The following is a 13,409-nucleotide window of genomic DNA, read 5'->3' as shown; positions in this document are numbered from 1 at the left end:
AAATAAATAATGTTATTTATTTATTTAAATTGTTTGTTTTATTTTTCTTTGCTATCTCTTATTTATGAAGGAGAAATCTTATTCTATCCTTTATTTATTCTGAATAATGTTAACACTCCACACCTAATAAAATAACCTAATTATTTTATTGAGCTGAATTTGTCAGTTCATTTATTTCATTATTTTCCCCCATAATTATTATTTGAGATGTAATTTACTTAATTTTGAAAGTCAATTGGTGGCAAAAGTGTCTCCTATTCTGTGTCTGAACCAGAGTTAAGCAAGATTATTGGCCCTTCAAGGTTAGACAGAATTAAAGTTAAGTTAAGTCGAACAATCATATTGTCTTTTGCTCTCTGTGTTTATCCCATTCGTAGGAGTGACGAGCCCTAGCACGGTTTGGAGAGCTTCCTTAAATGCTTGGAAGTTACTTAACTTTAAACTATCTCTTATATCAATCAATTATCAAGAATTTCAGGAGGACCCTTTTTAAATCTCAGGCGACCCAGATTGGGCTACCAACCAAATGTTGAGAACACTTAATTTTACTCTTAAAAGTGTCTAAACCCAGTGAAGGTGTTTTATGGTCTTGCACGCTAAGTGCTGGTGGAACAAGAAGAAAATGGTTGGAGGATTTTGAGGTATATTATTTTCCCATGATAAAATATAAATCAAAAATCAGAGGGACGTTGGCCCTCTCCCTTCCCTTTTTTTTTTTTTTTACATAAGAATGCATTTGGATTCTTAAAACCATATGATAAATATCATTGGTAAATCACTTATCTGATCATTTTGGATGTGTCTCCGTTTTCCTCTCCCTTGTGTCCGCCTGCCTTTGTGCCCTCCAGCCTCCTCGACCTCCTCCTCCTCAGCCATAAAGGTCAAAGCCAGGGTCAACTGTACGCTCCCTTTGGAATTTGAAGATCTGTCCCCACTCTCGCAGTTGGATTGGAAGTCTCTGTAGTCTCTGGAATAGATATTATGTTAGAACATCCACAATATGTTATACTGTCACGTGTCTATTTCAATCTATTTCCCCTTTGCTTCCCAGTTATAGTTATGGACAGTACTTCCCTTTAATTCTCATCCTTCATCAGAAGAGCAGTGACCAGGCATGACGGCTGAAGGAGGCAGGATCGGAGTCGAAAAGGCGGTGGCATTTTCTGTTCGGAAACACTCATAAACAGAAAGAGAGGAAAACATTAAGACTTAAATGAATAATTTAAAATATCCCTTTTCTTTAGTTGGATTTGATTCGTCTCCTTTGAGTATACAGCCAGCGACCTGTATATTGGAAAAAAACAACACAATAACAACAACTAAGACGAAGACATAGACAAGTGTACACAACAACGAGTATACACATACAACAACAAAAACACTGACTGGACACTGAACATGAACAGTAAGGTCAGTCAAGGTCAAAGCCAGTCATTCCACTGAAAGTGGTATTATATATTAAAAATGTCGTTTGGTGTTTTTAAACACCCAGAAAAATAACCTTTAAAACCTGGTAAACTTTTTAGAAGGCCCAAGGCCTAAAACCATAATTCTATTAACAAGCAGCAGTGAGATCTGAACATCCCACTACATAATTGGCAAAAACGGGGAGAAGATCTAGTGCATCAAAACCCAGGAGGAAAGGAAGGTGAAACAGAGGAACATGTGTAGTCAAACAAAGTGTGAAACTGTGCATGCTGCTGGCCATTTTGTTTTGGTGGTTTACAGACATGTCACATTCAAAATGGCAGATTGCACGCTCAAGAATTGCGACTTTCAAAATGGCTTTCATTGCTCTAATTTAGAAAAACCGCAAAACTATTGACGAGACAGGAATGCTTGTGTTTCACTTCCCCTTTATTTGTCTCGGGTGTGTAAATAATGAACTGCACAGGTGGACACTGGTATCCTGTTCCGCTCCTCTATGAGGAATGTTAACTGGTTGAGGTTGGAAAGATTTTGCTCCTTCACCTTTCAATTGAGGATGATCCCATTCCTACCTGTAAAGTTTACACATGCAGTGCTTATTAAGGATGTCCCGAACCGATATCCGCCAGAAAACAAATATTGGATTTTATCGGTCTGCATCTAAAATCACTGATGTAAGTGCTCCGATAAATGTATATTGTAAATTATATAATTATATATATATATATAGGCCTGGGAAGATAATCGATAAATCAATTAACCGGACGGTAAACAAAATGAACTCGGTAAGTTTTCCGGCCTCTGTATAGTGCCATTATCATGCGTAGCCTCTGCAGCCGACAGCAGAGGCTAGTGTTAGCAACACATATTACACAGCAGATAACTCAGTCATTTCTAATAATTTTTCAGTGAACCTGCAACGTAATTACTCTAAGATAGTATTCCAACTCCAGGCAATCTTAGATTAGGGAAATCAAACAGTTATAGTCCGGTAGATGCGGCAACTCTCGACCTACTACTGAGCTTCGGATTGCTACGCCGGTTACACTCAGCGGCCTATGAAGCAGCGGAACCTCTTACCCGCGGTGTCCGCCAGTGGAGGAGATGTGATTGGAAGTAGAAGCGGGGATGCCGAGCGAGGCTAGCAACCAAGCTAAGTCTAAGTATTTTGTTTTCCTCGTCTTTCGCCTCCAAACAGGATGGGTTACAAGGGGCTTCACCCTCAGCACCAGTATGTTTGATCCGTAGCGGAATTAACGGAGTAAACTAGAAACTATTTGGTTCATTCTGTTTGGTTTAAGACTGAATGAAAACTGAACAAAATGAAACAGGTGGAGGCGGGGGCCGCTAGCATTTTTGTTTACAAAGGTTTTAACTGGATTGGAAGTGTTAGCTGACAAGGAATGTACAACTATATACCTCTGTGCCTCAATGTTTATTATTTTTTGCAAGTGCAATTTTGTTTTTTGAGAGACTTGATAAACCATTTTATTTATTGCTTTGGTTGTGTGTGGTTTTGCATTTGAGGTGTTTTTTTTTTTTCTTAACAAAGACGGGGTTTATTTTATTGTTTTTGTTTGTGATATCTATTAAAGTATAATTTTTAGCAAACAGAGACAGTCCATTTTATTTAAATTGTTTGTTTTATTTGTTTAAAATATTTAAAAGTTTTTGAAGTTTCAATGGTAAAATACACTAATGAGAAATACAAGTGTATTGCGTTTGAAAGGTTGTACTTGCATTTTTATATGTTATCATTATTTTGTGGTTAATTTGGTCTAAAAAATTGACAATATCGTTTATCTGCAATAATTTGTGGGACAATATATTGTCCAGCAAAATCTGTTATCAGCCCAGGCCTATATTTATATACGTATATATATATGTGTGTGACTCCAACAAAGTAGGTGGCGGCACTGCAGCAATAATCAGAATCAGAATCAGAATCATCTTTATTCGCCAAGTGTATGTTGTACACACGAGGAATTTGACTCGGTCAACTGTGTTCTCTCCAATAGTGAAAACATTCAATAATAAACAATCAACTAGAAAAGATGATAAGTATAAACATAAGTATAAATATAAACAGTAGTTAGACTATAATGTGCAAACTCGATAAAATAACAAGATAATAATAATAATAATAATAATAATAATAATAATAATAATAATAATAATAATAATAGTATAAAAAAAAATAATAAAATAAATAAATAAATAAATAAAAATAAAAAAATAAGATAAAAAGAAGGAAAATAATAGAAAAGAAAGATAATAATAAAATATAATAATAATAAAAGGAAAATAGTGCAGTAGAGCATTGATAAGTAGTGCAGGAGAACATTTAAATTAAAGGTATGTACATGAACATTCTCAGTGTCAGATTGATCCAGGGTTGTTATTTTTGGTTCCAGGGTTTTTTCACAGAACCAGGTCTGACACTCTTTGACTGTTTAGTGTTGATCAGAGTGACAGCCTGGGGGAAGAAACTGTTTTTATGGCGGGTTGTTTTGGCGTACAGTGATCTGTAGCGTCTGCCTGAGGGGAGGAGTTTAAACAGATTGTGTGCAGGGTGAGAGGGGTCTGCAGTGATGTTACCTGCCCGTTTTCTGACCCTGGACAGGTATAAGTCTTGGATGGAGGGCAGATCGACACCAATGATCTTTTCTGCAGTCCTTCTTCTTCTTTTGTTTTTTGGAGTCCTGAGAGCTTTGTGGCTGGGTGGATAAGGGCTGTGCTCTGACATCCAGGCAAACCTGCAGATTGAGATGTGTTGTGGGAACGTGATCCAGAGATTTAGGTGAAGTTAAAGGAATGGAGAGGTGGTGGCTAACATTAGCAGGAGCAGCAGCAGGAGGAGGAGGAGGAATCTTCCGAGACAAACTGGACTGGGATGAGGAGGTCAAAGGAGCCTCTTGCCTGAAATACAAAAAAAACACACAAGGTGGTCAATATAATTTTTCAGTTTCAATTACATTTTCAATTACCCATGTTTAATTACGATTACAGTGAACAGAATATTTAGTAGAAAGTGTCTATTTGTACGGACAACCCCCGGTGCTAATAGTACGGTTACCAAAGTACAACTACATCTTAGGGTTAGGTTATAACCCAATATCGCAACAACTTTTAGGGTTAAGTTTAGTCTTAGTCACGTGACCTAAACTGGTCAAATGGGGGCGCTGCGTACGGATAGAATGTTGATACAGCAACCGATATCCACTGCCTATTTAGTATGATTATCATTTTTAACTAAAAATAATGCTTTTATTTGTTAATTTTCCTCACTCTCTCTTTCTCAAATACCCCCTGTATTGCCATTGCGTACCCCCATTTGACAAACACTGGGTTAGCAGGTAAAAAGCAGTGCCAGTACCTTGACGTAGCAGAAGTAGTGACCATAACGATCACTGTGCCCAGAGTGAACCAGTACAGCGTACAGGCTGTAGATCCGAGGCTTTCCTTGAGTCTTAGACATGAATGGCCGTAGATCCAAGTACTCAGAGTATTTCACGTGCTGATTAACAAACAAACCAGGAATTAAAAGCAGTCGGAAACCAACAGAATAATGAGATAATCTTCTGTTTGCACATAGTGAGGATACCTTTGCGATCTTCCCTCCAGTGAAGTCATCAAATCTCTTAAGAGAGACAGTCAGCACGTTGGCGCTCTTATGAACTGTGAATCGCTTAGTGGCCGTGACCATGTGTTCACATCTAATGGAAGGAAATAATTGTTTCATTAGTTTGCTGGGAAACTACTATGAATATAAGAAAGAAAAAGAGCAGACATTTGGTTAAGAATTATTCACTGACTTTGAGCACTTGTACGCGTTTTCACCACCGAGCTGCTCTGCCTTTACAAACTGCTCCAAAGCCTCGGACACAGTGGAAGCTTTCTGCATGGGAAGAGAAAACAGTTTAACTGATCATGTTCTGATGAACAAATCTTTAAACGTTAATCAGATTAAATCCAACAAATATCCTGAATATCCAGAGTGACATCCAGAAAAGGATCAAACGTATCCGAAACGGCTTGGCAGTTTAAACATTTCACTGTAAAAGGAAAAAAAATAAATCAATGCCATGTATAGTATGTAGTTGAGTCAAACCATGAGAACACAAACAATATGTCGGAATATAAAAAAGTAACAAATATCATACCTCTGGAGCGCAAATAGCCTCCAAATACTTGGTGGATTAACGTGGTTGCCTGCGTTTGCCTGTCCAGTCTATAAGAAGCACAAAACATGGTGTCAAACAAGAATGAACAACATGTGACTTGATACCAGGGTTAGGGTCAATTCTAATTGTAGTCACGTAATTGATAATTATTTACAAATATGGCGTAATTGTAATTTTAAAAAAAATCTGTTGCTCTCATAATTGTAATTAAATTGCAATTGAGATCAGATAATTGACTTTGTAATTGTAATTGCCATGAAAATTCTATGAAAAAAAATTGCCAATTATAATTTAACGCAAAACTGGGGAACTATGTTACAGGTCTAAAAAAATGAAACTTTTATGACACAAATCCTAATATATTCAACCAAGAATTATTCAATAAATAATGTTGGATTCCCATTCACAGAAAGCTACCACGTCACAGAGTTGTGATGCAAATAATTTAGTCTATTGGGCCCATTAACTACACATGCTCACTGTGTACCTGGACATTTCACGTTTGGCTACAATAGAATATTGTGTGAACCAAAATGTGACATAATTAAAAGGAAATAATAGTCAATACAACATACATTTGGGAGTTTTATACGAGCTGTCACTGTTTGTTCTCATTCCTCGCCTTCTTCTTCTCCTTCATCTCATTCTTCTTCTTCCGTTTTTTGGAGTCCTGAGAGCTTTGTGGCTGGGTGGATAAGGGCTGTGCTCTGACATCCAGGCAAACCTGCAGATTGAGACGTGTTGTGAGAACGTGATCCAGAGATTGAGGTGAAGTTAAAGGAATGGAGAGGTGGTGGCTAACATTAGCAGGAGCAGCAGCAGCAGGAGGAGGAGGAGGAGGAATCTTCCGAGTCAAACTGGACTGGGATGAGGAGGTCAAAGGAGCCTCTTGCCTGAAATACAAAAAAAACACACAAGGTGGTCAATATAATTTTTCAGTTTCAATTACATTTTCAATTACCCATGTTTAATTACGATTACATTGACCAGAATTTTTACTAATTACAATTAACATGGCAGCCTTGATTAAAACCACTTTTATTTTCCTGGAAAGAATCGTCCCTAATTCATCGTTTTACAGGATTTTTTTTCCCCATCAAAACTACTAAATCAAGTGGGAGAAAATAGTATTGAAATGATTTCCTTTTGAAATGATTAATAATCAATCATCACTTACTTGTTGTAGAACAGAACATAGGCTTGGTGTTTCAGGACAGCACTGATGTCACTTTTTGACACTTTAGTGTCGTTCATCCTGTACCACTGGTTGTCACTCGCCTGTAAAACACACACACAATCAGCTATAGCTCTCAATGACATTTACACAAGACAGGGTTCAGATCAATTATAATTGTAATTGCGTAATTGATCATTAATTTACAATCATGGCGTAATAAAATCTTGTAATTGAGTTTTGATAGTTAACTTTGTAATTGTGATTGCCATGAAAATTCCAGAATATTTGTCAATTTTAGTTTAACGCAAAACTGGGGAAACATGTAACACTTCTATGTACATTTCTACGCATAATGTACAATTATTAAAATATGTTTCATATCAAGCTTTGCCACATTTTACCATTTAAAATAAATAAATAAACCGAAGGATATACTGACACAAAAAAGACTCAGACACCCACACCAAAAATTTTAAAACCTATAATTTCATTGATTAGGAAGCCTAATGAGGTAATCAATAGATAATAAATAAATTAAATTATATATATTTATTTTTAGTGTATTTTACAGCTGATTTAGGAGCCGTTGTCATAAGAGATGCTAACAGAAAGCTAACACAAGAGGAAGGTTAACTTTTATTAGGTTATTTATTTCAGGCTCAGTAATTGTGATTCATCGTAATTTAACTTTAGTAATTGATAATTAATTACAAATATGGAATAATTGTAATTGACTTTCACTGCAATCATAGTTGAGATGTAATTGAAAATGTAATTGTAACTGAAAAATGTAATTGACCTCAACCCTGACACACTTTTCAGCACAGAGCGTAATGATGGAATAAATGAGTGATAACACACATTTTAAAGAATATAATTTTGTAAACAAGTGGAATGAAACAGTATTTAGATTTATCTCTATGGTTTTTATGAATGCTGGTTATTTCCCACCTGGTGTGAGACCAAGATTCACTTTATTATTTTTTCAGTTCATGTTCTAATCAAAATCATTTCTATCACCATTTTGTGTAATTTTGTGTCATTTTGTTGTTTGTTATTGTTATTATTCAGTATATTTATCTCTTACTTTGTGTGTTTTTGTGTTGTTGGTATTATTTAAATCAGGGGTTCTCAACTGGTCTCACCCTGGGACCCACATTTTGCAACGGTTATTAAATTGCGACCCAATTTTTTTTTTTAAGAATTCAAACCAAATTTTGTTATTCAAAAATAACCGTTGATAACACATATATAATCTTTTTTAAAACATAAATCTACATATTTTCCTGGTCAACATGCATTTCTGTCAAATGGGAAGTTTATTTCAAAATAAAAGACAAGTACAGCATGAGAGAAATTTAGTATTTATTTTTGACCAGCTGTCCGCGTCCCACTCAGTACAGGTCTGCGACCCACCAGTTGAGAATCACTGATTAAATCATTCTCTCTGTGTGTGTGTTTTTGGTGTCACTTCTTATGCCGTATTGTATGTTTCTCTGTTTTTTGTGTGTATTTTGAAGTGATCTTGTGTTTTTTTTTAATTTATTTTATTTAATGTGTCTTTGTCGTTTTGTGTGTTACTGTTAATAGTATTTTTCTCTCTCTTAGTACATGTGTTTTTGGTGCCACTTTGTTTTTGTATTATTCACTATATTTTTCTCTTAATTTGTGTGTTTTTGTTGTCATTTTGTGAGTTGCTGGTAATATTTAGTAGAAAGTGTCTATTTGTACGGACAACCCCCGGTGCTAATAGTACGGTTACCAAAGTACAACTACATCTTAGGGTTAGGTTATAACCCAATATCCCAACAACTTTCAGGGTTAAGTTTAGTCTTAGTCATGTGACCTAAACTGGTCAAATGGGGGCGCTGCGTACGGATAGAATGTTGATACAGCAACCGATAACCACTGCCTATTTAGTATGATTATCATTTTTAACAAAAAATAATGCTTTTATTTGTTAATTTTCCTCACTCTCTCTTTCTCAAATACCCCCTGTATTGCCATTGCGTACCCCCATTTGACAAACACTGGGTTAGCAGGTAAAAAGCAGTGCCAGTACCTTGACGTAGCAGAAGTAGTGACCATAATGATCACTGTGCCCAGAGTGAACCAGTACAGCGTACAGGCTGTAGATCCGAGGCTTTCCTTGAGTCTTAGACATGAATGGCCGTAGATCCAAGTACTCAGAGTATTTCACGTGCTGATTAACAAACAAAACAGGAATTAAAAGCAGTCGGAAACCAACAGAATACATGAGATAATCTTCTGTTTGCACATAGTGAGGATACCTTTGAGATCTTCCCTCCAGTGAAATCATCAAATCTCTTAAGAGAGACAGTCAGCACGTTGGCGCTCTTATGAACTGTGAATCGCTTAGTGGCCGTGACCATGTGTTCACATCTAATGGAAGGAAATAATTGTTTCATTAGTTTGCTGGAAAACTACTATGATTATAAGAAAGAAAAAGAGCAGACATTTGGTAAAGAATTATTCACTGACTTTGAGCACTTGTACGCGTTTTCACCACCGAGCTGCTCTGCCTTTACAAACTGCTCCAAAGCCTCGGACACAGTGGAAGCTTTCTGCATGGGAAGAGAAAACAGTTTAACTGATCATGTTCTGATGAACAAATCTTTAAACGTTAATCAGATTAAATCCAACAAATTACTTGAATATCCAGAGTGACATCCAGAAAAGGATCAAACGTATCCGAAACGGCTTGGCAGTTTAAACATTTCACTGTAAAAGGAAAAAAAATAAATCAATGCCATGTACAGTATGTAGTTGAGTCAAACCATGAGAACACAAACAATATGTTGGAGTATAAAAAAGTAACAAATATCATACCTCTGGAGCGCAAATAGCCTCCAAATACTTGGTGGATTAACGTGGTTGCCTGCGTTTGCCTGTCCAGTCTATAAGAAGCACAAAACATGGTGTCAAACAAGAATGAACAACATGTGACTTGATACCAGGGTTAGGGTCAATTCTAATTGTAGTCACGTAATTGATAATTGTTTACAAATATGGCGTAATTGTAATTTTAAAAAAAATCTGTTGCTCTCATAATTGTAAATAAATTGCAATTGAGATCAGATAATTGACTTTGTAATTGTAATTGCCATGAAAATTCTATGAAAAAAAATTGTCAATTATAATTTAATGCAAAACTGGGAACCATGTAATAGTTCTATGTACAGTTTCACACAAATGTAGTTAACAATTATTAAAATATGTTTCATATCAAGCTTTCCCACATTTTACCAATTAAAAAAAAAAATATATTAAAACCTATATTTTTTATTGTCCCTGCTCTATGCTGGAAGGTGAATGAAACTTACTTGATTGCAGGTAAGCAGGACTGTTGCATAGCTTCCACTGTGTATCGCAGGAACTCGTGCGCATCCTCCTGGTTTCCAGACTGGAAGTGTTTTGCAATCGCTGCAATTGGAAAAAAAAAAAAATCTTAGTAAAGCTAAACACAGGAAAAGTTGATTTTGACGTCGTCTTAGTAAAAATGACCTGCAACGCTTCAATATTATAGCTTTGCTGGTGTCACTTACTTTTGAGCTCCTTGAGCACACCAGTAGGCCTGATGACTCTGCCTGAGTTGGCAAATACCTGTAGGATGTGGTTTTCCATGATGCACATCATACAAAATCCTGGTTCGTGACCTACAAAAATAAAAGATGAGCAAATTCTCATTAGCATTAGAGGAATTACCCTGGAAAGGAGCGCATAGATATACCAAAACTGATCAACAATGGTGTAAAAGTTCATAATTACATGTCGTGGAGTGCTCCTTGGTCAGCATGTAGTTTGCCAACGGTGGTGTGTAGGTGATGCATTGGAGAACTGAGTTAAGATAACAAGTGTTCCCCGCGTTCATCAGACCTGCACCAATGTCATGGACCCTGGCCCATTTTAGGAGAAGCCGGTCAGGAGAGAACAGGACCTTCCTGGGCATTTCAATGCCAGATCTACTGTTCATAGCTGGACACACAAAGCACACATTATTATAATGCAATTACATTCAACTTTTTACAAGCAATATTTTAAGATTTCAAACTAGCACCATTTATATTTAGCTATAATTGAAAGGATTGGGGGTCAATTATAATTGTAATTTTAAAAATTTGTTGCTGTTGTAATTGTATTTAAATTGATTTTAGATAATTGACTTTGTAATTGTAATTGCCATGAAAATTCTATAAAAATTGTCAATTATAATTTAATGCAAAACTGGGGCACCATGATACAGTTCTACACATATGTAGTTAACAGATATTAAAATATGTTTGATATCAAGCTTTCCCACATTTTACCATTAAAAAAAAAAAACAATATAAATGTAGAAATATACTGACACAAAAAAAGGCTCAGACGCCTTCACCAAAAATATTAAAACCTATATTTTCATTGATTAGGAAGTAGGGATGTAACGATTCACTCAACTCCCGATACGAGTCGATTCACGATACTGGGTTCACGATACGATTCTCTCACGATTTATTTTACAAAATGGGACTGTAGACAAATTTTTTTTTTTGGGAAAAAAACTAGAAAATACTGTACTATTTTCCTTTTATTTTTCATTGTCAAAATAATTCCTTGATAAACTATTCAAAACAATGCAATTTAACTAAAAATAAATCTTGAATGAAATAAATAAAGGAATAATACAAATGAAAATGAAGCCTATTAATTTAAATTCTGGTTCTATAATAGACAATGCAAAACTACATAATAGTTATTTTTCTTTTTAAAAGTGCAACTGAAAATGTATTTTGTGCCTTAACAATTGGACTTTAAAAAAAAAAAACCGTGATTACACTGATTTACGTCGTATTTGTTTGGACCAGCAGAGGGCGCTGGTAACACAGTGGTCGGTTGGCATGCAGATATCTTGCAGTGAAGAAGAGATGCTATGCTAGCAGACAGAGCTAATAGAAATACGTGACTTTTACAGATATTCAAGTAATATTACAGATATTCTGTCGGTGCTAAAGGGGTAATGAATCATTTATTAACATATTTAAGAGTAGAAGGCGGCCAGAAAGAAAGTATTAGCAGACTCTGCCCGCCGCCTACACTTGTGGATAGCGCCCTCTGCTGGTTAAAAAAAGTACCGCGATTCAATTTTCAGAAACTCGATATCAACCGTGATACCTATTAATCGATTTTTAACTGCCTTGCAATTAATCGTTACATCCATATTAGGAAGCCTAACAATGAAACCAATAGATGGAAACAAACTAGATGATAGATATTTGTTATTTTACCGCTAAAGATGGTTAAGGGGTACACTTGAGAAACACTGTTATAGAGCATGTATGGAGAAACTCCATCCTTAAAAAATTATACCAGTAGTAAAAACACTGCTCAAACCTTTCTCCCGTGGCTCTGAGGGTCTACTGTTGCAGACTGCAGTCTTCATCCATGGGGGGTTACTCCCAACTGACCCAGGGTCAGACTTTTCTGAAGATATGCCTTGTATGATCATGTTTTCACACTGCAATGAGGATGAGAATACATAAGTGCATATCTTTAGATCTATACAAACGAACAAAACAATATAATATGTTATCATTATTATTTTGATTTTTAAAACCAATCAGAAATATACCATTTTTTTTAAGTTTATGGTTTTCTAGTTTTCCTGTTTCTGGTTTTAAACTAATGAAACAATTGGTTTTGAATCTAAGTAACATATTTTTTACTCTGTTGTCATTTGATATTTAAAATCAATTAAAAATTAGATATGTTAAGGTTTTGTTTTATCAGAAAAGTTATTTTCAGTATTTTTTTTTATCTCCTTACATGTTTCCACTGTTAACTTCAAGTCTTGTTTAGAGATGATATTGTTTTGCTGTGTTCATTCAAGTTTCCTCAAAATGAATAACTGAAAACGTCAACTGACGGCTTTATATCCCTTGTGGGCGTGGTCAACTGTCGGCAACTTTTTGCGCATGCGTTGAAGGGATCCAGTTGTCAATCCTAGCATGCTACAGCTAGCTAGTGTGTTAGCTTCTTACAACGGTCTCACTCTGACACAGTAAATCGAAACACGGCTATGAATGACTATGGTCAGTCGTTTTCTGGTTTTGTGTTTGTTTGTTTAACCTGAACACGATAGGTTTAAGTAACGGGGTGTAAATAAATGAATGTTTATCCGTGTGTTGTTGACGCCATCTAGCGGCAGAAAAGTGTAACTGCATTGTCTCAGAAAGGGCTTCAGAATACCCGGATGCAATGTTATTTTTTAAAAACTACAATAAATCTGAAATTTCAACCATCAGAACAACATATCTAAAATTTGTTATTCCCCAAAATATAAAGATCGTCCACTTCAAAATTCTAAATGACATTTACCCATCAAATGATTTTATTAATAAAATGTTTAAACTGGATGTGGACCATTGTTACATATGCAAAACAAATGTAGAAACAACAAAAAATTTATTTTATGACTGAAATTGTTAAATCTATATGGAACTCTAAATATGATTTGTTGTTTTCTAATAACTAGTGCAGTGCCTGTAGGAAGTATGTCTTACTATAGAAAAGTGGGAGGTTAAGTTGCTTTTTCTTAAATGGATGGTTGACATGGGAACTTT

General features: G+C 35.6%; 1 protein-coding gene across 6 annotated transcripts in view; it reads right to left on the bottom strand.

Moving 5' to 3' along the window:
• The window catches only part of LOC114481362 (ubiquitin carboxyl-terminal hydrolase 42-like), a 33,500-nt gene extending 20,819 nt beyond the window's left edge, over positions 1-12,681 (bottom strand). The window contains exons 1-19 of one of the 6 annotated variants that reach the window (XR_003676241.1): positions 12,613-12,681; positions 12,181-12,304; positions 10,579-10,785; positions 10,356-10,466; positions 10,134-10,233; positions 9,640-9,707; positions 9,461-9,531; positions 9,292-9,374; positions 9,081-9,192; positions 8,852-8,992; positions 6,790-6,890; positions 6,415-6,505; positions 6,188-6,336; positions 5,592-5,659; positions 5,244-5,483; positions 5,033-5,144; positions 4,805-4,945; positions 4,263-4,347; positions 4,147-4,184 (exon numbers count right to left, since the gene is read on the bottom strand). Coding sequence is in view for 4 of the 6 variants with exons in the window: in XM_028476142.1 (XP_028331943.1) it covers positions 4,023-4,347; positions 6,790-6,890; positions 8,852-8,992; positions 9,081-9,192; positions 9,292-9,374; positions 9,461-9,531; positions 9,640-9,707; positions 10,134-10,233; positions 10,356-10,466; positions 10,579-10,785; positions 12,181-12,295 (1,434 nt within the window). In the remaining 2 variants the exon portion in view is untranslated. Of the gene's footprint in view, positions 1-4,017; positions 4,348-4,804; positions 4,946-5,032; positions 5,145-5,243; positions 5,484-5,591; positions 5,660-6,187; positions 6,337-6,414; positions 6,506-6,789; positions 6,891-8,851; positions 8,993-9,080; positions 9,193-9,291; positions 9,375-9,460; positions 9,532-9,639; positions 9,708-10,133; positions 10,234-10,355; positions 10,467-10,578; positions 10,786-12,180; positions 12,305-12,612 lie in introns of those variants that run through there. The other 5 variants (XR_003676240.1, XM_028476145.1, XM_028476143.1 and 2 more) reach the window with 5 other exon arrangements.
• Positions 12,682-13,409: the final 728 nt, after the last annotated feature.

Source organism: Gouania willdenowi, chromosome 19 (assembly GCF_900634775.1).
Source record: "Gouania willdenowi chromosome 19, fGouWil2.1, whole genome shotgun sequence".
Classification (NCBI taxonomy): domain Eukaryota; kingdom Metazoa; phylum Chordata; class Actinopteri; order Blenniiformes; family Gobiesocidae; genus Gouania; species Gouania willdenowi.
Note: the sequence above shows the minus strand (reverse complement) of the source record. Positions and strands in the feature narration are given on the sequence as shown.